At 40.9% G+C, this 23,051-nt stretch overlaps 1 protein-coding gene across 14 annotated transcripts in view; it reads right to left on the reverse strand.

The window, feature by feature from the left end:
* LOC125454807 (utrophin) overlaps nt 1-23,051 on the reverse strand; it is a 572,019-nt gene that overhangs the window by 115,295 nt on the left and 433,673 nt on the right. For all 14 annotated transcript variants that reach the window (XR_009446113.1, XR_009446114.1, XM_059648282.1 and 11 more), the window contains 2 exons: nt 20,810-20,871; nt 16,137-16,211 (listed from right to left, as the gene is read on the reverse strand). Coding sequence is in view for 12 of the 14 variants with exons in the window: in XM_059648282.1 (XP_059504265.1) it covers nt 16,137-16,211; nt 20,810-20,871 (137 nt within the window). In the remaining 2 variants the exon portion in view is untranslated. The remainder of the gene's footprint in view (nt 1-16,136; nt 16,212-20,809; nt 20,872-23,051) is intronic.

Genomic DNA, 23,051 nt, shown 5'->3' on the forward strand with positions numbered 1-23,051 from the left:
CCTGCTGTGTTCATTCAGCTCTACATCTTGTTATCTCAGATTCTCCAGCATCGGCAGTTCCTACTATCTCAGTATGAATGGGTCATGTCAGGCTCCCACAGAACCAAGGTTTTAGTTTAGATTTCGACAGTTGTTGAGGTTGGCTGTGGAAGCTGTTATCTCTCTCTCTCTCTCTCTAAAAGCTAACAACTAAAAGCAGGGGTTCTCTATCTGCTACCAGAATCTCGAGAGGCAATCTGTTTTACCGACTTTGCCTTCGCCAAGGTGTGTTAATGGGATATTATTATATTGGAGCAGTTGTTGTTTGGTAGTTAAGTAATATATTATTCGGTTACGTTTTCCAGTAGAGTTAAACTAATTTCAATTCTTCTTTCCTTTGTTTGCATTTTAACTGGGGGTAAAGTGGTTTTGCTTAAAGCTGAGTGGTGTGGCCAATCGATTTACATCTGGAACACAGCACCTTAGACTTGTCTTTAAATAAAAGTTGGAGTCTAGGTTATCTCCATGATACATGTGTGTTGGGGATTTGGTCTAGTCCATAACAGTGGAAGCAGATAATATAATCAAGCAAAGTCAGCATGGCTTCATGGTGGGGAAATTGTGCCTGACAATTTTTCTTTTAATTCTTTGAGTAAGTAAGACAGGATAGATAAAACAGAACCAGATGTAATGTGTTTGGATTTTAAAAGGGCACTTGAAAAAATACCACCCTTAGTTTACCTTATACAAGAAAAGAGCACATAATTTTGGGATAGTATATTAGCATGTTTTCAGAATTGGTCAAATAATAGAAACTAGAAGGGAGGCATTTTCAGCATGGTAACATGTAACTAATGGAGTACCACAGGGATCAGTGCTGGATCCATAATTATTGTCAATAAAATATTACTGACTTATATACTTGAAGCAAATGTACTATTGCCAGGTTTGCAGATGACATGAAAATAAGTGGGAAGGCTATTCAGTTCCAAGAACGACCAGGAGACTAAAATGTTCAAAAGCAGAAACTTTATTATGAAACAAAAAATCTCAACAGGTCTGGCAGCATCAGTGAAGAGAAAACAAAGTCAATGCTTTGAGTCCAACAATCCAAAGTTAATAACCTTTAACATGCATTTCCTTAGCTGTGGTGGAGTGATGACCCTCATTCCCCACAGGAGACCTCCTCCTTGTATAGATAGTTCTAGCTTCCACGTGACATATGGTTTCAGTTCCAGTTGCTCCCTTTGGAGTACCACACCCACCACTCACGTAGTCATGGGTCATTTTGACTGTCTCTCTTAATTTGTCCTACCGTTGTCGGAGTGTTCCCTACTCGCTCGAAGTAGAAAATGTCTACATAAGGACTGTTTGTTGTCAACTCATTTGGCAAAGGTAATCTAAAATACTTCAGCACTCTCTCCTAAATTAGAGTGTAAATCCTTAATTGTATAAGTGCCAGGTGACAGCAGCAACACCCACCTCTGCATATAGCTTGCTGCTAGAGAAGACTTCCCTGTATGAGGCACAAATATAGCAGCCAATGGTTTATGCTCTGTTAGTAGGGTAAATTACCTACACAGATACTGGTGCAATCGCCCAATGCCAAAAATGTCTCCTAGAGATTCTCTATTTATGCATAGTTCATTGCGGCTTTGTAAAACTATCTTGATACAAAAAAGCATTGCTTTTCTTCACCATTTGGCATGCTAGTTGCAACAGTAACTCTAGGGAACAATGGGTCAGGACTTCTGACTTTAAAACTACCTCTCTGGCTTGTGTTAAAGCTCTTTCACATTGATCATCCAATTTCCAATTTTGGTTTTGGCATAATAGAGTGTGCAATGACTTGCAAATCGTTGCATGATTTGGGACAAACCTGCCATAGTAATTTAGCACACTCAAAAATGATTGCAGTTGGTTTACATATTTTTAGATGCTGGTGCTTCAGTTATGGCTTTCAGTTTTGAATGGGACAAAACCAGAAATTGCTGGAAAAGCTCAGCAGGTCTGACAGCATCTATGGAAAGAAATCAGAGTTAATGTCATTTGACCCTCCCTCCAGAACTTAAAAAACTTCCGATTTTGTTTCTGATTTACAGCATCTCACAGTTCCTTCAGTTTTTACTTTTGAAGGGGACTTGTATAATCCCTCAGCATCAATGATATGGCCTTAATATTGTACGGAAGATTTTTTTTAAAATCACATTCATTTTTCCTCACTTCTTCAAATCTCTGCTTAGTAGCATCTAACTTGTGAGGATGCTCTTTTATAGGTTCTCCCTGTGAATAAAATATTGTGTTGGTAACACTGGACTCCTTTCAATCTACTTCAAATCTGATCCATGGCATGTTGGAATAATCCAAGCACAGATGGATTCCAAATGGAAATCTCTTGTATTTGAATACTACTTTACGTGTTACAATAATCAAGTAGCAAATGTGGTTCCCCTGTTCAAGAAGGGGAGTAGAGACAACCCTGGTAATTATAGACCAATGAGCCTTACCTCAGTTGTTGGTAAAGTGTTGGAAAACGTTATAAAGGGATAGGATTTATAAACGTCTAGAAAAGAATAAATTGATTAGGGATAGTCAGCACGGTTTTGTGAAGGGAAGGTCGTGCCTCACAAACCTTATTGAGTTCTTTGAGAAGGTGATCAAACAGATGGGTGAGAGTAAACCGGTTGATGTGTTGTATATGGATTTCAGTAAGGCGTTTGATAAGGGTCCCCACAGTAGGCTATTGTACAAAATGCGGAGGAATGGAATTGTGGGAGATATAGCAGTTTGGATCGGAAATTGGCTTGCTGAAAGAAGACAGAGGGTGGTAGTTGATGGGAAATGTTCATCCTGGAGACCAGTTACTAGTGGTGTACCGCAAGGGTCGGTGTTGGGTCCACTGTTGTTTGTCATTTTTATAAATGACCTGGATGAGGGCGTAGAAGATGGGTTAGTAAATTTGTAGACGACACTAAGGTCGGTGGAGTTGTGGATAGTGACGAAGGATGCTGTAGGTTGCAGAGAGACATAGATAAGCTGCAGAGCTGGGCTGAGAGGTGGCAAATGGAGTTTAAATGCAGACAAGTGTGAGGTGATACACTTTGGTAGGAGTAACCGGAAGGCAAAGTACTGGGCTCATGGTAAGATTCTTAGTAGTGTAGATGAGCAGAGAGATCTCGGTGTCCATGTACACAGATCCTTGAAAGTTGCCACCCAGGTTGACAGCGCTGTTAAGAAGGCATACAGTGTTTTAGGTTTTATTATTAGCGGGATCGAGTTCTGGAACCAAGAGGTTATGGTGAAGCTGTACAAAACTCTGGTGCGGCCGCACTTGGAGTATTGTGTGCAGTTCTGGTCACCACATTATAAGAAGGATGTGGAAGCTTTGGAAAGGGTGCAGAGGAGATTTACTAGGATGTTGCCTGGTATGGAGGGAAGGTCTTACAAGGAAAGGCTGAGGGACTTGAGGCTGTTTTTGTTAGAGAGGTGACTTAATTGAAACATTTAAAATAATCAGAGGGTTAGATAGGGTGGATAGGGAGAGCCTTTTTCCTAGGATGGTGACGGCGAGCACGAGAGGGCATAGCTTTAAATTGAGGGGTGAAAGATAGAGGACAGATGTCAGAGGTAGTTTCTTTACTCAGAGAGTAGTAAGGGAATGGAACGCTTTACCTGTAACGGTAGTAGATTCGCCAACTTTAGGTACATTTAAGTCGTCATTGGACAAGCATATGGATGTACATGGAATAGTGTAGGTTAGATGGGCTTGAGATCAGTATGACAGGTCGGCACAACATCGAGGACCGAAGGGCCTGTACTGTGCTGTAATGTTCTATATTTCTGTGACTCAGGATCTCTATTCATCTGGAGATAGGCTTGACTAAGGTCAATCTTACTGAAAAGCAGGCCTCTAGCTAGTCCAGAAAGTAGGTCATCAATTACAGGCAAAGCGTACTCCTCAGCACATACTACTGGATTAGTAGCGAACTTGTAATCACCGTAGATGTCTACTCCATCTATCAGTGGTGTGGGCCAATCATTTTTGGATTCAAGGATTCCCATCTTGAGCAGTGTCACTCAATTATGGTCATAGTGTAATAGATTCGTACAGCATGGAAACAGAAAACTTTGGTCCAACTCATCTACGCCAACAAAATATCCTAAATTAATCTAATCCCATTTACCAATATTTGGCCCATATCCTCTAAAGCATTCCTATTCATGCACCCATCCAAGTACCGTTTAAATATTCTAATTGTACCTGCTTCCACCACTTCCTCTGGCAGCTCATTCCATACATACACCATCCTCTGCTTGGAAAATGTTGCCCCTTAGGTTCATTTTAAATCTTTCCCCCCTCACCTTAAAGCTACGCCCTCTAGTTTTTTACTCCCCTACTCTGAGGAAAAGGCCTTGGCTATTCATCCTATCCATGCCCCTCATGATTTTATAAACATTTAAGTTCTCCCCTCAGCCTTCGAAACTGTAGGGAAAGTAGTCTCTTCAGCCTCCCCTGTCGCTCAAATCCTCCACCCTGGCAACATCATTGTAAATCCTTTCTGAGCCCTGTCAAGTAGGTTTAATTCTGCCTCAACCTTTGGTTTGATTGCACAAGGCACTGATTCTGCCTTGCAACGTTTTGCTTGATTCTCATACTTGATTTTCAATTCAACAGAGGTCTTCCCCATGTCTCCCAGATCCCTATGAAAATAATGGCATGCCTCTTTAGAATTTTGCAATGAATCAGTTTCAGAATCTGACAAGCAACCCAGTTCAACCCAACTGAGTTTGATTTTTTTTCCAGCCATGGTCCTCCCAGTGAAACTAGCAGATTATCCATGCTGTCATTGTTACATGTAGATTTTCTTCCTACTCTTCACTTTCAGTACTTTTGCTGTACTCTGTTCATATTTCTTTCTCAAACACACCATTCAATGGGCCCTTTATTGCCGCAGTTTCTGCATACGACTAATTTATACCAGCAATTTGCTGTTGAGTGAAGTGCTCTTTCACACCAATGGCAGTTTTGAGTCTGTGTTGGTGCTTATCTCTCAGCTGCCACTATTCCTACTATTTCTTCATAAGTTTTGAAACCCGGCTTCTCTGGCTGTACCAGACTCCTCAGGCAACTAAGGGCATTCCCACACCCTGCCATAATACCAGGAATAATGGATTCTCTGTGTGTCGGAATTTCAGGTCTCTTTATTATAAAATATTTAACAGCTGAACACTTGGAAAACTGTGGCAAGATCAAACAGGGACAGTATGGATTTACAAAAGGGACAGAGGGAAATCATGCTTGACAAATTTTTGGGATTCTTTGTGGATGTAACTCATTCAGTTGGTGAGGGAAGAACCACTGGATGTGGTTTCTTTGGGTTTTCAGAAGGCTTTTAACAAAGTCCCACGTAAGAGATTAGCGCTTTAAATGAAAGCCCATGGGGTTGTGGTAGTATATTGAGATGGAAATAAAACTGGTCAGTAAGTATCAAAGGATAGGAATAAATGGGCTTTTTCCAATGAATAGGCAGAGACAGGTGGTGTGTCACAGGGATCTGTGCTCAGACTCCGGCTACCCACTTATTCAAACGAAGGAATGAATTGCAGTATCTCCAAATCTGCAGATGACACAAAGCTGGATGAGATGATGAGCTGTAAGGAGGATGCAGAGATGCTTCAGTGTCATTGGGACAAGCTGAATAACTGGGCAAATGTGAGACAGATACAGTATTACACGGATATATGTTAGATTATCCACTTTGGGAGTAAAAACAGAAAGGCAGATTATTACCTGAACGGATATAAATTAAGACATGGGTATGTAGAATAAGATCTGGGCAAACCTGTACTTCAGTCATTGAAGGTAAGCATGCAGGTGCAGCAAGCAGTAAAATGGCAAATAGCAGAAGGGCCTTCATAGTGAGAGAATTTGAATAGAGGAGTTGGGGCGTCTTGCTGCAATTACATACCAAGAATATTACGTGCAGTTTTGGCCTCTTAGTATCTGAGGAAGCACACTCTTGCTCTAGGGACAGTGCAGCAAACGTTTAGCAGACTGATTCCTGGAAGGCAGACTGACATATAAGGAGAGGTTGTGTCAGATAAGATTATACCACTGGCATTCAGAAGAATGAAGGGGCTTCTCATAGAAGCTTAAAATTCTTACAGGACTAGACAAGACAAATGGAGGAAAGATGTTCTTGATGGCAGGGATGTACAGAACAAAGGAGTGACAGTCATACTCCATACCCTTAAACTAAGATGAGGAGATATTTCTTCACGCAGAGACTGATGAGCCTACAGAATTCACTACCACAGAAATCAGTCAATGCTAAAACACTGTACATTTTCAAAAAGGAGATTGGGTTTAGCACTTAGAACTACATGGATCGCAGGACACAAGGTTAAAGGAGGAACAGGCTACTGTGTTGGATGATTGGACATGTTCACAATGAATGATGAAGCAATCTTGAAGGGCCAAATGGCCCATTTCTGATTCTATTTCCTATGTTTCTTTGTAAAGTGAGTGGTCAAAAACTTTGCAGATGGAATATAATGTGGAAAATGTAAGGTTATGCGCTTTGGCAAGAAGAATAAAGAGCTATATGTTATTAAAATGGAAAAAGATTGCAGAGAGCTGCAATACAGGAGGAATTTGGAGGTCCTTGTGCATGAGTTATAAGAAGTTAGCAACCATGGTCAGCAACTAATAAGGAAGTGTCCTGTTGGCCGTTAGAAGGAATGGAATAAAAGAAGAGGGAAGTATTGCTAAAACAACACACAGTACTAGACAGACCACATCTTAAACACAGCAAATAGTTTTGGCCCTTTATCAAAGGAAAGAAATACCAACATTGGAGGCAGTCTAGAGAAGGTTAACTAAGTTGATTCTAGGTACAGAAGGATCTTCTTTATAAGGAGGTCAAATAAGTTGGACCTGTACTCTTTAGGATTTAGAAGAGTAAAAGGTTACCTTATTAAAACATACAGGATTCTTAGGGGACCTGTTAGTGTAGATAAAGAAAGTTTGGTTCCTCTTGTAGGAGTTGCAGTTGTATAGGACTTTGGTTTGGCCACATTTGGAGTACTGTGTACAGTTCTGGTCACCACGTTACCAAAAGGATGTAGATGCTTTGGAGAGGGTGCAGAAGAGGTTCACCAGGATGTTGCCTGGTATGGAGGGTGCTAGCTATGAAGAGAGGTTGAATAGATTAGGATTATTTTCATTAGAAAGATGGAGATTGAGGGGGGACCTGATTGAGGTCTACAAAATCATGAGGGGTATAGACAGGGTGGATAGCAAAAAGCTTTTTCCCCCAGAGTGGGGCACTCAATTACTAGGGGTCATGAGTTCAAAGTGAGAGGAGGAAAGTTTAAGGGAGATATGTGTGGAAAGTTCTTTACACAGAGGGTGGTGGGTGCCTGGAACGCGTTGCCAGCGGAGGTGGTAGACACAGACACATTAGCGTCTTTTAAGATATATTTGGACAGGTACATGGATGGGCAGGGAGCAAATGGACACAGACCGTTAGAAAATAGATGACAGGTTAGACAGAGGATCTTGATCGGCGCAGGCTTGGAGGGCTGAAGGGCCTATTCCTGTGCTGTAGGTTTCTTTGTTTCTTTGAGAATCTACGACCAAAGGGCATCATCTCAGAATAAGCCGTCACATATTTAAGACAGAGATGAAGATGAATTTATTTCCTCTGAGGGTTTGATTTTGTGGAATTGTTTACTCTAGAGGCCTGTTGAAGCTGGGTCATTAAGAATAGTCAAAACAGAGATAGCCATGATCTGATCGAATGGTGAAGCAAATTCAATAGGGCTAAAAAGCCTACTTCCGTTCCTTCATTTTATGGCTTTATGACCCCTACATTCCTGGGTTTTTTAAGTCCTCGCACACACTTTGGAATGATGTCTTTGAGTATTTATTGTTTGCCACTATCCCTTTAGTTAAACTGCTTCACCTCATGCATCGTTTTCTTTTTCCTTGGACATTTCCCATTTTATATGGGATAACACAATGCAAGTTGATCAACGACAACAACAAGCGAAAAGTTGCTGGAAAATCCCAGTGGGTCTGGCAGCATCCGTGAAGGGAAAAATAGAGTTAACGTTTCGGGTCTAGTGACCCGAACTCAGAACAGTGAGCAAAGATCACCACTCTTTGCAATTATCATCTTTTCATCTTGTAGATATATCTGCCGCTAACCTAAGCCGTCGATCCAGGCTGAGGATTCATTACCACACAAGTTTGCTTTCCTGCACTGAATACTGGGTCCTTCTGTCTCGGACTGAGAATCACACCGACATTTCTGACTCAGAAGGAGGGCCACTGCTGACTCAACCACACTGTATCCTAGATCCCGTCACATTTTGCTGTATTGAATTCTACCTGTCACTTCATTTCCCATTCTGTTGGCCAATTGCAGTTGATCAGAATCATCCTCACTGTTTGGGCTCCTGCAAGCCTGGCAACAGTGGTAAATTTTGGAAGTTCATGCTGTATTGCTCAAGTTGAGGTGAGCAATAATAAGGAGGTAACTATACCAGGGGATTTCAACTTCCTCAACGTTGTTTGGGATAGTCGTAATCAGCGAATCATACAATATATGAGGCCCACAACCCACTGAGTCTGCACTATCAAGGATATACTACTATATACACTAGACCCACTGTCAACACACTAGGTCATAGCCTTGAACGTAATGACACGTCAAGTGCTTTTTAAAGATTCTGAGATTTCCCGTCTCAACTATAATCCCAGAGAGTGCATTTCAGACCCCTCTGGGTGAAAAAGGTTTTCCCCTAATCCCCTTTAAACCTACTGCCTTTCATTTTAAAATAATGTCCACCTTGTTATCGAGTGTAAAGTGCACAGTGTAAAGAGGAGTTGGATTTCTAAATACGCATTCAGCAGAGTTTATTGTGTCAACATATAGAAGGTCCATCAAGGGACAGTCCAGTCCCAGATCTAATTCTTGGGAACAACGTTGTTAAGGTGTTTAAGGTGGTAGTGGGGAGGATTTTAGTGATAGCAACCACTGTTATGAATAGGAAAATGGTAATTTGCTAAAAAATAATTTTGGATTGGAGGAAGGCAGATGCTATTAAAATAAAGCAGGATCTGACCAAAGTAGACCAGGTTCAGCTATGTCTGGCAAATTCTACGGCAGAAAGTGAAGGTGTGATTGAGAAGAAAATGGGGAAAGCACAGGCCCAACATGTTCCCTTTGGGATGAAATTTGGAAATAACAAGACAAGGAACCCTGGATGTCTAGGAATATTCAGGATTGGTTAAAAAGGAAAAGAAAAGAGGCTTTTAGTCGGTACAAAGGGAGCAAATGATGGAGGCCTTAGTGGAGTATAGAAAGCTCAGAGGGAACTTTAAGCAATTAGGAGGAAACAAGATATTTTACAAGTACATGTAGGGAAGAAGATAACCAGAGAAAGAAGGGGGCCCATTAGGGTCCGGGGGCAAACTTTATACCGTACAGAAGGACACTGATAGAGTGTTTCACTTTAGTCTACATTCAAGAAGAGGAAGATGTAGGGAGAGAACTTGGGTACAGGGACTGAGGTACTCGAGCAGACTGACATAGGGAGTGAGGCTTTGCCAGGCCTAAAAGTAGATAATTCTCTAGATCTGAAGGGGTTGTATCGTATGCCACAATGAGAGATGAGAGGAAATTACAGGGGCTCTGACCCAAACTTGCAATTCTTCTCTGGCTACAGGGGAAGTGGTTGAGGGCAACTAATGTGGTTCCATTTTTCAAGGAGAGAGATATACCAGGAATTACACACCAATGAATCTCACATCAATGGGAGGGAAACAACTGGGGAAATTCTGGAGAACAGAATTAATCTCCACTTGGAAATGCAAGGTTTGATTAGCATGGCTTGTCAAAGTGAGGTCACACTTCACAATTTTGATAGAATTTTGAGAGGTATGTAGGTGCCTAGATTTTCAGAAGGGTTTTGATAAGCTATAACACATTAGGCTACTTAATAAGATAACAGTCCATGATGTTGCAGTAGTATATTATCATCAACAGAGGACTGGCTCACTAATTGAAGACAGAATTGGGACAAGGGAGGCATTTTCAGGCTGGCAACCTGCAACTAGCGGAGCACCACAAAGATTAGTGCTGGGGCCACAATTATTTATAAAATACATTAATGCCTTGGATGAGGGAAGAGAATATACTGCAGCTGATGACACAAAACCATGTGGGAAGGCAATTAGTAAGGATTAATCAAAAAGTCTGCAGAGGGATATTGACAGGCTAAGCAAATGAGCAAAAACTTAGCAGATGGAATATAATGTAAGAAAATGTGAGCTAATGTATTTTGGCAAGAAGAATAGAAAAGCGGGCTATTATTTAAATGGAGAATGACAGCAGAATGGAATATAAAAGTATAGAGGTTTCGTTAAAATTGAACGAGACAACGGTCAGATCACAGCTGTAACATTGAGAACAGTTTTGGGACACATATCTAAGGATGTGGGGGAAGTTCAAGTAAGTTCCAGGAGGTTAAGAAGATTGAGTCTGTTCTTGTTGTAATATGGAAGAATGAGATGCCACCTTATTGAAACATAGAAGATTTTTGACAGGGTAGATGCAGACAGTTTGTTTTCCCTTGTGGGAGAGTCTAGGACCAGAGGGCATAATCTCAGAATAAGGGGGTCACACATTTAAGATAGAGATTGGGAGGAATTTCTTCCCTCTGAGGGTTGTAAATCTGTGGAATTCTTTGCCACAGAAGACTATTGAGGCTGGTCATTAAGTAAATTTAAGGTTGAGCTGGACAGCAGATATTGGGAAAAGGCAGGAAAGTAGATTTAAGAATTATCGGTTCTGCCATGGTCTCTTTGAATGGCAGAGCAGATTCAAAGGGGTGAATGGCCTATTTCTGCTTCTGTGCTCTATGCTTATATTTGCAGCTGATGGAGTTTGTATGGATTTCAAAAACGCCTTTGACAAGGTCCCACATGTGAGACTGATTAAAAAAAGGTAAACACATATGGCACCACCGGCTATTACGGCAAGGTAGTTCTAAAATGGCATAGTGGTAAGAGACAGAGCACGGAGGTAGAAGGCTGTTTGCGCGACTGGAAGCTTGTGTCAAATGGCGTACTGCAATGTTCCATATTGGGTCCCTTACTGTTCATGATATGTATAACAATATGAGATATAGATGGGTTGGTCAGATGAGCAAATCAGTGGCAGACAGAATTTAACCCTGAAATATATCGGGTGATGCACATTGGAAGAAGTCACAAGACAAGGAGGTATTCAATGAATGGCAAGACACTAGGATGCTTAGGGGTCACAGAGGGATCATGGGGTGCTTGTCCACAGAACTTGAAGGTGGCAGGACAGGTTAACAGGATGATTAAGAATGCATACTGAGAACTTGCCTTTATCAGTCATGGCACAGATGATTTCAGCTGGAAGGTTACGTTGGAATTGTATAGAACTTTGGTTAAGCCAAAGTTGGAATACTGTATGCAGTTCTCATCACCACATTGTTGGAAGGATGTGATTGAATTGGAGGGGGTGCAGAGATTACTCACTAGGATATTGCCTGGGACGGAGCACTTTAGCTGTGAAGACTGGCTGGATAAGCTCAGGTTGTTCTCTCTAGAGCAGAGAAGGCTGAGGAGGGACATGACTGAGGTGTGTAAGATTATGAGGGGCAAGGTTAGGAAGCAGCTAACCCCATAGCTGAAGGGCCAATAACAAGGAGGCACAAATATAAGGTGAAGGGCAAGAGATATAGAGGGGATTTGAGGAAAAATATTTTTACCCAGAGGGTGGTGGTAATCTGGAATGCACTACCCAGAAGGGTAGTTGAGGCAAGAGAGCTCACAACTTTTTAATAAGTACTAGGATGAACACATGAAATATCATACCATTAAAGGTGATTCTCCAAGGGCTGCAAAGTGGGATTAGTGTAGTTAGGTTTGCATAGACTTGATTGGCAGAGGGGCCTTTTGTATGCCATATTCCCAAATTCAGATCATGTATATATCTCCAAAAATCAGTGTCCTAATACTTGGGAAACTGCTAATAGCATTCTTCTAATCTATATACTACAACTTGCTGCTTCTATCCTTCAGCCAATCTTTTTTAACCAAATTTGATAGTGGCCTATCTATTCCATGAACCTCAACTTTATAAATCAGTCTTTTATGTGCACCTTCCCCCCATCCTTATCTAGGAAAGATTGCATTGCTTTATAAAGGCAGAGTAAAGTAATTCAGCATTACAGCTATACTCTGGTAGTATAATGACAGCATCAGTGACAGTACGATAAGTGCCTTATATCAATTGTTTCAAAACTGGGCTCTACAGTAGAGAAGTAATTGGAGATCTACAAACCAAATCATCTGTCTTAACGTTAGATTAAATATATTGGAAAAAAGCATACTAACTAACATGAGCTTCAATGATGATATATTAAATGTAACTAATTGGAACAGTAATATTCCTCATCCAACCTTGTTAAGTACTGCCTCTCTGCACTGATAGACTGGAAAGCTGTAGTCAAGAACAGATATTCACTATTTATCATCCAGTCGAAACAATTCTGGAATGCTTTATCTGTCATGAATTTTTAATTATTGCAATTTGAAACTCTCAACTATTTATAAATCATAAATATGTGACGTTAAAAATATACAAAAGGATCCAGCCCTTTTCTTGATTTGTGAGACTAACAATAGAAGAGTATTTGGATAAAGTGGATATACATTATGACTGCCCTTGTCAAACACCAGTCCAGAGACTGACAGATATCATAATTAGAAGCAAATACACACATCTCCATGATAACTGTCAGGAAGTAGCTTTTTAGAGAGATGATTAGAACACTTCTTTACATGTAGCCCTTTGTATTATGAAAATGCAATTAATAATAGATAGGTTAGTGATTGCTATTAATATGAAGGCATTCAATCAAAAAGGTTCAAGAACGATTGCCTACCTTAAAGGTTAAACACTGGAAGGAGCTCACATTTAGAAGGTAGAAGGAACTATGCAAAATCCATTAGATACTTGGAGAATCACCAAGCGATACAAAATATATACTGCTCCTCAAATGGATTCAAAGAGGAAATTGGTTAATATGTTAGAGCATATAGGGTCATAGCAACAAGGAGCAGGAGTAGCAAGGACAGTATTTGCTGCCCATCCCTAGTTCCTCCAAATTGTTTGACTATTTCAGAGTGCAGTTAAGTGTCAACCACATTATTGTGGATCTGGGGTCATATGTAGATGAGATCAAATAAGAATGGCAGAGCTCCTTTCTTAAAGAACATCAGTGAATGAGTCAAGTTTGTATAATGGTGAATAGTGTAACAGTGACAGTGTAACCATCACTGAGACCAGCTTTATTTATGATTATATCAATTTGGAGCATGTTTTGGATAACTGGCCCCCTCAAGCCTGCTTCACCATTCAATAAGATCATGGCTGACGACTGCAATCTCGGCTCCACACTCCCACCTACCCCCAAAATTATACTGAACTGAATTCAAATTCCATCAGCTGTTACAGTGGAATTTAAACCTATACTCTACAGCATTGTCCCAGGCCTCCGGATTACTAATCCTATGACATTAATAGTGCCTCACTGACTACCCCAGCATGTCAATCCCCGTTCTGAGCATACTTCTTGGCTGAGCCTCCACATTTTCTGGAGTACAGAATTACAAAGTTCACCTCTCTGTGAGTGAAGAGGTTCCTCATCTATCACTGTTGTTACATTCTATTCTGAGATTGATCTCAGGTTCTACGGCCTGATCTCTTAATTCAAATTACAATAACTTGTCTTTTCAAATGCCCTGTCACATTATCCTTGCCAAGAGGTTCAATGTTCATGGTTTATGTACAGCAGAAGAAATGTCCATGTTGATTTTTCTTCATTTAAAGTGCTGTCACCAATCTTATAGACACTACAAATGCATTTTGTTGTGGGAGAGGTTTAATGAGCAAAATCAGACCTTCATTCCTTCCCCGCCCCAGCCTCAAAAAGTTCTGTCTTCGTTTCAAATTTTTCACATCTAATGAATAATTCTGTACCTTTCTGGTCCCTTCAAGAAGTGCATCCTACCCAAATTATCCCTAGTGTCTAATCTTAAAAATGAGAATATCTTTTGATATCCTCCCTGTGGAACAAATTCATTATATACTTAACATAGGATTCAGGTCAAGTTTGTTTTTTTTCACTGTTTGTTTAACTTCCTGGCCAATCCCCCATGATTTTTCAGGAAACTATTAGTCTATCTCTGTATCAGAACATTCTTCAAAAAACTAATACTTTCTCCAGATCTTGATATAAAAACTGGCGAGTTTCAGTTCAAGATGAGTTCCACAGCACAAAATCATACTTGAACCTTTTAGCCATATAAATCATTTGACAAGCAGATTCTAGTGAGTCAATCTGCAGGATCAAGTGACAGCTGAAATGCTGTACATTTACTGCAAACAGTCAGGTTCAGGTTTGTTAGCTTCCACAAATCTTTGACAGCATGGCCGTGGGTGTGAATCACCGAGGTCTAGCCAAATCAGTAAAATACCTCTCCTTTTCTCATCTGAACACTGCCCCAGAGCAATATCGTGTGAAAGCACTGTACTTTCCACGTACATGGTGGCAATACCTAGCTCTAGCTCACCACCCCCTCATTCATTTCTTCCACTGCCTCTACATAACCAGACAGTTTCCATCTATAAAATCTTGTACAGAACGAAGCCATTATCTTTGGGCCTTGAAAGGAGATCTGCTTGCTAGCTACCAGTTTTCATTGTACCCGTTGTTATGTTGACTCAGAGTTTAAGTTCTGGCCACACAGGCCTGATGTCACAAAGTCTACTTATTTTCACATCCACAACATTTGGCCCTAGCTAAGTCCATTAGTTTTGAAAACCTTATGCATTGATTAACTCTGAACCATTCCAATGACTATCAAGTTGGCCTCCCAAGTTCTCCTTTTCTTTAACATGGCATCACTTAAAAGTCTGTTGACTCTGTCTTAACACGCACCAAGTTCCATTCACCCATCTTTCCCTGCGCACTCTGACCTACAATGGCTCACAGTTAAGCAGTGCCTTGATTTTCACATTGCTGTCCTGGCTTTCAAATCCCTCCCGGACCTTGCAACACCCATGCACATCCTCTGACAATATATGTAATCTCTGTCAAACTCATAGCCCCTCTAGGCACATTAACTCCTTTAATTCCAGTCTCTCAACACAATTTGTGCTGTTCCATCATCGACAGCCTTACTTTCAACTTCCTCAGGCCTAAGCTTTAGAATTACCTTGCTGAACCTCTGCATCATTCTGTCCTCCTTCAAAACAGTCCTTAAAATCTATCTCTTTGATAAGGTTTTAATCATCTACCTTCGGATCTCTTTCAGTACTCAGTATCAAATTTTACGCTATAAAGCTCCTATGACATGCCTTGGGATGTTTTATAAAGTCATGTAATATAAGTTGTTGTGGCAATTGCTCAGAATATGGTTATATTCTGGACTGAAATTCTCCATGATACTCATCATTGAAGTATTTTTCTGTTATAAAATGGGTAAATAGTACAGTGACTTCAGGCCAAGGGATGATGTGGTTAAACACCAAAGTTGCACTCCCTGCTATTGGCTTCATGAAGACAGCGTCTCAAATTGGTCTCCCTTTTATTTGAAGAAATCTTCTGTATTTTCTCAAATACTTTATTAATTGTACTTTTGTGTTAATGATTTCCAATGAACATCAACCATTACTTGCCTTTTCAATTTCAACCTTCCTTACCTTCTCTTAATTTCTTTTGCTATACCTGATTTCACAACAAACCATTCCTCTTTTAATTCACTGTCCTCCTCAGTCCTTCATGTGGTTATTTCCCAATCATTAAGAAGACATCCTGTTGCTTTCCTTATTCACTCTAGTCTAAGATGCCTGTCTGCTCTTATCAGATTGCATTTTCAGCAACTTTATAAACAAACGTCCTTTGAGTCGAAGGTTGTAAGGTCATGCCTAACTAATGTCTCAACAACTGCAAAATCAAGCTAATTGTAATCAATGACATCTGACAACAGGCATGCAAGGAAGCTCACAACAAAGATTACAGATTCTGGAATATGTGGATGTACTTACAACAGAGCGCTTTCTGGAGTCGGCGGATCTTCATTGCTGTCCGATATGCAGAAAAACGCACGTTGTTTAAATCACCTGCATTCAAAAAAATCTTTAGATATATTTTTCGTAACTGTTAGTACAAACCATTTCAATTGGAACACATTCTCAACTACTCTGCAATGAATAGCGGGGGATAAATATCTGCTGAAGAATACAAGGCACAGTAAAAGGAAATGATAACTACTAGGTTCAACTTATTTCCACATATTTTCAGGGATGGGAACATCACTGACAGGACCAGCATTTGTTACCCATTTCTCATGTAGGTGGTCAAAAGCTACATGAAATTCATGTCATAACTGGCAAACAGCATCTGGTGAATACAGTGGAACTCACGGAAGTCTCACTGTCAGCTTTATGATAGGAGAGAAAAGATTCAGATAATCATGCTTGGTGTAAAGTCTGCATTCTCGCCACCTGGTTTTTCAGGGCCACAAAGGGTTTTGAGATCTGAAATGGTATCTTTGACTCATGTGCACACATCAAATGCAACTTGCCATGGATGCCATTCTGACAATTCTACGTTGCATGCAGCAAATACCTGATGAAAGGATGTAGAGTAGGCAAGATATTGCCAATACTGTGATATCAGAGCTCAATGCTTAAAGTCCCTCAATGACACATTGCTGAATGTGTGTTCACCAGGAACATGAATAGCCCCTCTGCCAGAGTTATTTAAAGACACTGTCAGCTACTTGCAGATTAATTACTGATGGATTCATAGATCATACAACATAGAACAGTACAGCACAGGACAGGCCCTTCAGCCCACAATGTTGTGCTGAGCTTTTACTCTAAACCTAAGGTCTAGCTAACCTCCACCCTTACCTTATACTATCATCCATGTGCCTGTCTAATAGCCACTTAAATGCCCCTAATGAAGCTGACTCCACTACCCTCTCTGGCAATGCATTCCACGCTCCTACCACTCTCTGAGTAAAGAACCTACTTCTCATGTCTTCCCTATGTCTACCACCACTTACTTTTAAACTATGCCTCCTCATAATAGCTACCTCCACCCTAGGAAAAACTCTCTAGCTATCCACTCTATAGATATTCATACCAGTTATTGCCAAAATGTATGGGTGTTGATATTTTCTAGACTTCTTTAAAGTTGCCAAAGTCCACATGTAAGTTCTGAAGGACTCTGTGAAAACTTCAAGGCTGCTACGCAAATCATTCACAGACATGGATGCAGTAACAGACATCTGCAGAAAACCATGTAGGTCAATGCTTCATATCCTGGCAAATGTCATAATGCTGTCAAGTTGCAAGTCTGCTGTGCCAGCCACTTTGGGCCATCATAAAAAATTAAGGGGCAGCTACTGAGCTACAGAGCCAAGCTACTAACAACTGGGCTTCTGACTCTTGCATGCAATCTATGCATGTGCAACAACACATCCACATGAAATTTGACAGGGCAGGTCCTCGTCTTCCTGAAACAAATTTTCTGCTGTCTGGATAACTCTGGGGAGGCTTCCAGCGCTTGGCAGAGGTAGGAATAGACATAGTTGCATGATTAGGACTACAGTAGGTGAAAATAATCACTAATACTCAGTTGGGGTTCTACCAGGGCCACCCAGCTCCTGACCTCATTGATGCCCTGGTTCAAACATGGACAAAAATGGTGAGGGAGAGTGTGAATGTTCTTGACATCAAGGCCACATTTGACCAAATGTGGCATTCAGGAAACCCAGCAAAACTGGTTTTAATGGGAACAGGGGGAAAGCTCCCTGCTTGTAGGAGTCAGATCGAACACAAAGAAGATGGATGTGTTTGTCTGGAGTTAGAATCTTGGAGGCACACTGCATGGAAATAAGCCTTTCAGCCCAACACATTATGCATCCAGAGATTATGACATTGAAGGCTCTGCTTCATGGTGCCAAATTCCTCATTACGACTATTCACAAACTCCTTTTTTGTTCTGCCTTTGTGACTGGTACCTACATGGCCTACAATGACTGGATTCTCCACCTCCCACTGCAAGGTCTTCTCCCGTCCTGAGCAGATAAGACCATAAGATGTATGAGCAGAATTAGGCCATTCTGCACATCGAGTCTGCTCTGTCAATCGAGCACGGCTGACAAACTTCTGAACCCCATTCTCCTGCCTTCTCCCCGTAACCTTTGATGCACTTACTAGTCAAGAACCTATTTATCTCTTGTCTTAAATACACTCAATGACTTAGCCTTCGCAGTCTTCTGTGGCAATGGCTTCCACAGTTACAGACTCTCACTCTTTGCTGCACAGAATAGTCAATCCCACTGACTATACTACGTTGTGTTTATCAAGCCCCATTGAAAGTTTTTTTTTAACCACAGTGCGATAGTCAATTTGCTCATGCACCCTAAAGCTCATGGCTTCTAGTTCCCCTATCAGCCTCATTCAGTCACAGAAGAACATGGACACTAGAAGCAGGAATAGGCCAATCAGTCCTTCAAGCCAAGTCCACCATTCAATAAGATCATGGCTGATCTTACATCTCAATATCATATTCCCACTTTACCGCATACTTATTGATGCTTTTAACATCTAAAAATGTATCACAGAATCAAACAATCCCTACAATGCAAAATGTATTCAGCTGATCAAGCCTACACTGACCCTTTGAAGTGCATCGCGTCCAACACTGGTCCCTCCATCCTTGCCCCATAACTGTGCATTTACCATGCCTCGTCCACTTCGCCTGCATATTTTTGGACTGTGGGAAGAAACCGGAGCACCTGGTGGAAACCCACACAGACACAGGGAGAATGTACAAACTCCACACGGACAGTTACCCAAGGTTGGAATCAAAACAGGTCACTGGCACTGTGAGGCAGCAGTGCTGAGCCACTGAGCCACGTTGTCTTGTTCTTGAATACATTCAGTGATGGCCCCCACGGTCTTCTGTGGTTGAAAATTTCACAGATTCACTCTCCTTGAATGAAGAGATTTTTTTCTCATCCTAGTCCTAATTGAACTACCCCAAATCCTGATACTTGTGACCCCCAAACAGGGAAAATAGCTTCCCTGCATTGAGTTTATCCAGCTCAGTTCAAACTTTCTGTATTTCAATCAAATTTCCCCTTATCTTTTTAAACTCTTATGAATACAGGCCCAGTTGAATCCATAACTCCCCACAGGACAGTCCTACTTTCCCCCAGTATTAGCGTAATGAACCTCCACCATCGAACTCTCCTGTGCCTGAAGACTGACCAAATCAGACAAACACAAACTTAAGGGCTGTGACTGCCTCTTGGTACAAAGAATCCAAGTAACTTGCTCCCCTCCTGATGTGTCCAAGCATCCCTAATTCAGCCTCCAGCTCATAAACACGAGCTACTCAAACATTAAACGCTTACAGCAAACATGTTTGCACCAGGCCTCACTGGAACACAAGAGCTCCTACATGTTGTACCTGAGTTCTAATTAATGTCTCAGCTATTTTTATTTAATTATATATTTTTACTTATGTTTTCATAAAGCTTATTAACTTTACCATCAGTTGCTATATCATGTTAAACCTTAGGAATAGAATAAGCCACAGTCACTAATAGATATTGATCAAATAACTAGCTGCTTCTTCTCTAGCACTGGAAGAATCAATTACTGAAGGCTAAGAAGTTAGAAAAGGCAATGGTAGCTTTTTTTCTTTATTCAATCTTGGGATGAGGGCATCGCTGGCTGGGCAGCATTTATTGCCCATCCCTGATTACCCAGAGGGCAGTTAAAAGTCAACCACATTGCTGTGGGTCTGGAGTCACATGCAGACCAGGCCAGGTAAGGATGACAGTTTCCTTCCCTAAAAGGCATTAGTGAACCTGATGAGCTTTTCCGGCAAGCAACAATGGATTCATGGTCATCATCAGATTGTGAATTCCGGATATTTATTGAATTCAAATTCTACCATCTGCCATAGCAGCATTCGAATCCAGGTCCCCAGAACATTATTTGTGTCTCTGGATTAACAGTCCAGTGATAATACCACGAGGTATCGCCTCCCCTAAGATGGCTAATTTATACATCCCTAACACAAAAGGCTGAGCTAACACAGTTAAGACTTTGGTTAATCAAGCCCAAATGCTCTTCAATGGTGAATTTGTTAAAACTCCACTTAAAATTGGGAACTTCTGAACTTAAACTGCACAATTCAGTTATTACAAATAAAATGAGATTTGTCCAAAGGGTTAAGACTTTCTTACCCACAAACCACCTGTATTCAGTTCAGTGGATCTACATTCTGGCCAACACTTATCATTCAATCAATATCACAAAGTAAGTGGTCATTTTTACAGTTCTGTTTGTGAAAGCCTTCTGTGCATATATTTGTTACTGTGTTTCCGACATTACAATCATACTTCAAAAAATTACTTCATTGGCTATACAGCGCTTTTAGTTGTTTAGTGGCTGTGGAAGCTGAAATATAAACGTAAGTTCTTTGTTCTTGTTTTTAATTTAATGTCACAGATGTTGTCTGTCACTCCTAAATATACATTATTTCAAGCATTTTTAGCCGACATGAATGCATCTAAATAGATCTAAACACATAGGTATATTTGCCTTGAATCCAAAATTTATTTTGGTACCTTGTGGAGTTGCAATGATCTTACAGTGGCACAGAACCAGAGTCCTATTATCAATCTACTTACCTAATGAGTGAAAAAGTTCAGTCATTTTTGGATGGTCCCAACAGGTACTCTGAGTCTGGTGGCTAGACAGAGGATGCACAGAAATAAACATTAAACATAGAAGCTTACACTATAAAACTCTGAAAACATTTCTCATAAGAAGTATTATCTATTAATATATGAGATTCAATGTCAAGCCATTCAGAACTGAAATCAGGAAGCACTTTTATCTTAATACAAACAATAGTCAAGATCTCAAATACTATCTCCTAAAAGAATGTGGGTGCTGCATCAATAAGAATGCATTTGACTGAAATTGTTTTTGATAGCTAAGGGTATGAAGGAACATAGGAGAAAGGGAGGTAAACAGGCTGAAAACAAAAAATGCCAGAGACCACAGTAGGTCAGGCAGCAGCCATGGAGAGAAAGCAAGCTCATGTTTTCAGTCTACATGATTTTTCATCAGGTAAATAGAGTTGAAGTACAGACTAGTTGTGGTTTAATTGAATGGTTTACGCACATAACAGCAAAATCTGTCTGCTTCTGCACCCATTTAGAATGGTTCCTTCCATTTTATGTACTGTTTTTCCTACCAAACCTAACCACTTCGCAATTTTCTGTATTACATTTAATCTACCACATCAACTGGTGCTTCTCTTCACCTTGACCTCCAACTTGCAGCCTCTCTCCACTCCCAAACCTCTGGGCTGTGCCCTCTCCTGCTTCTCAATCTCTAAGTAACAGTCTCTTTTCCTTCCCTCCGTGACCTCAGGGTTGCAGTCTCTGCCTCCTCACCTCCTGCTGCTAGAAACAGTCTAAACCTTACTTTGGATATTGCAGCTTTGTGGCATTTTTCTCAAACAACACAAAATACTTTTTATCTCCTTCCTTACTGAATTCACGTACCAAGCAAATATTCCTTGTCATGTCAAAATTAGGAGTTAAATGTGAGTCACTCAATACTAAGACAGTTGTTTGTTCATGTCAGCACCCGGTTAATGCAATTGCAGCATTTCTCTGTTGAGCTCAAATTCCCTTTCCTAATTTTTCTCATTCTAATTGCACTCTTTATCTTCTCTTTTAACTCAGAGCTCTTAGTCAGACTTTCACATCGCTTTTTTTTCCCTCTCTATTTCCAGGTTTGATTCCACCCTCGGGTAACTGTCTGTGTAGAGTTTGCACATTCTCCCCGTGTCTGCATGGGTTTCCTCCAGGTGCTCCAGTTTCCTGCCACAGTCCAAACATGTGGACTGTCATGCTAAATTGCCCACAGTGTCCAAGGATGTGCAGGCTAGGTGATATGCCATGGAAAATGCAGGGTTACAGAGATAGAATAGGGAGTGGGTCTGGGCAGATACTCTTCAGAGGGTTGGTGTGGACTCGATTAGCCAAATGACCTCCTTCCACACTGTGGGCATTTTATGATTCTAAGTTGCAAACACCTACTACAAACAGACATGTTTTCCTAGAGTATGCAGGCAACCCACATTTTAAAATCACAACACATCATACTGCAATCCTCTGTGTGTTTTAATGATCTTATTTATCTTCATGATGTACTTTAATTAACAATACCACACATCACTTTAAACCTTTGGAACCTTGACAACTTGCAGATATCTCCAATTAGCTAACTGGCAGGTGGAATTCAACCTGGAAAAGTGTGAAGTGATTCCTTTTGGAAGGTCAAATTTGAATGCAGAATACAGGGTTAATGGCAGGATTCATGGCAGTGTGGAGGAGCAGAGGGATCTTGGGGTCCACATCCATACATCCCTCAAAGTTGCCACCCAAGTTGATTGGGTTGTAAAGAAGGCATACGGTGTGTTGGCTTCCATTGGCAGGGGAATTGTGTTTAAGAGCGATGAGGTTAAGCTACAGCTCTATAAAACCCTAGTTAGTCCATACTTGGAATATTGTGTTCAGTTCTGGTTGCCTCATTAAAGGAAACATGTGGAAGCTTTAGAGAGGGTGCACAGGAGATTTACCAGGGTGCTGCCTGGACTGGAGGGCTGGTCTTATGGGGAAAGGTTGACGGAGCTCGGGCTTCTCTCACTGGATGACAGGTGACTTGACAGAGGTGTCATGATGATGAGAGGCATAGATAGAATGAATAGCCAGAGATGCTTTCCTACGGCAGAAATAACTATTACGGGGACAAAATTTTAAGGCGATTGGAGGAAGATATGGAGGAGATGTCAGAGGTAGGTTCTTCACACAGAGAGCAGAGGGTGTGTAGAAATGCCTGCAGTGGTAGTGGAGT

Source organism: Stegostoma tigrinum, chromosome 9 (genome assembly GCF_030684315.1).
Source record: "Stegostoma tigrinum isolate sSteTig4 chromosome 9, sSteTig4.hap1, whole genome shotgun sequence".
Classification (NCBI taxonomy): domain Eukaryota; kingdom Metazoa; phylum Chordata; class Chondrichthyes; order Orectolobiformes; family Stegostomatidae; genus Stegostoma; species Stegostoma tigrinum.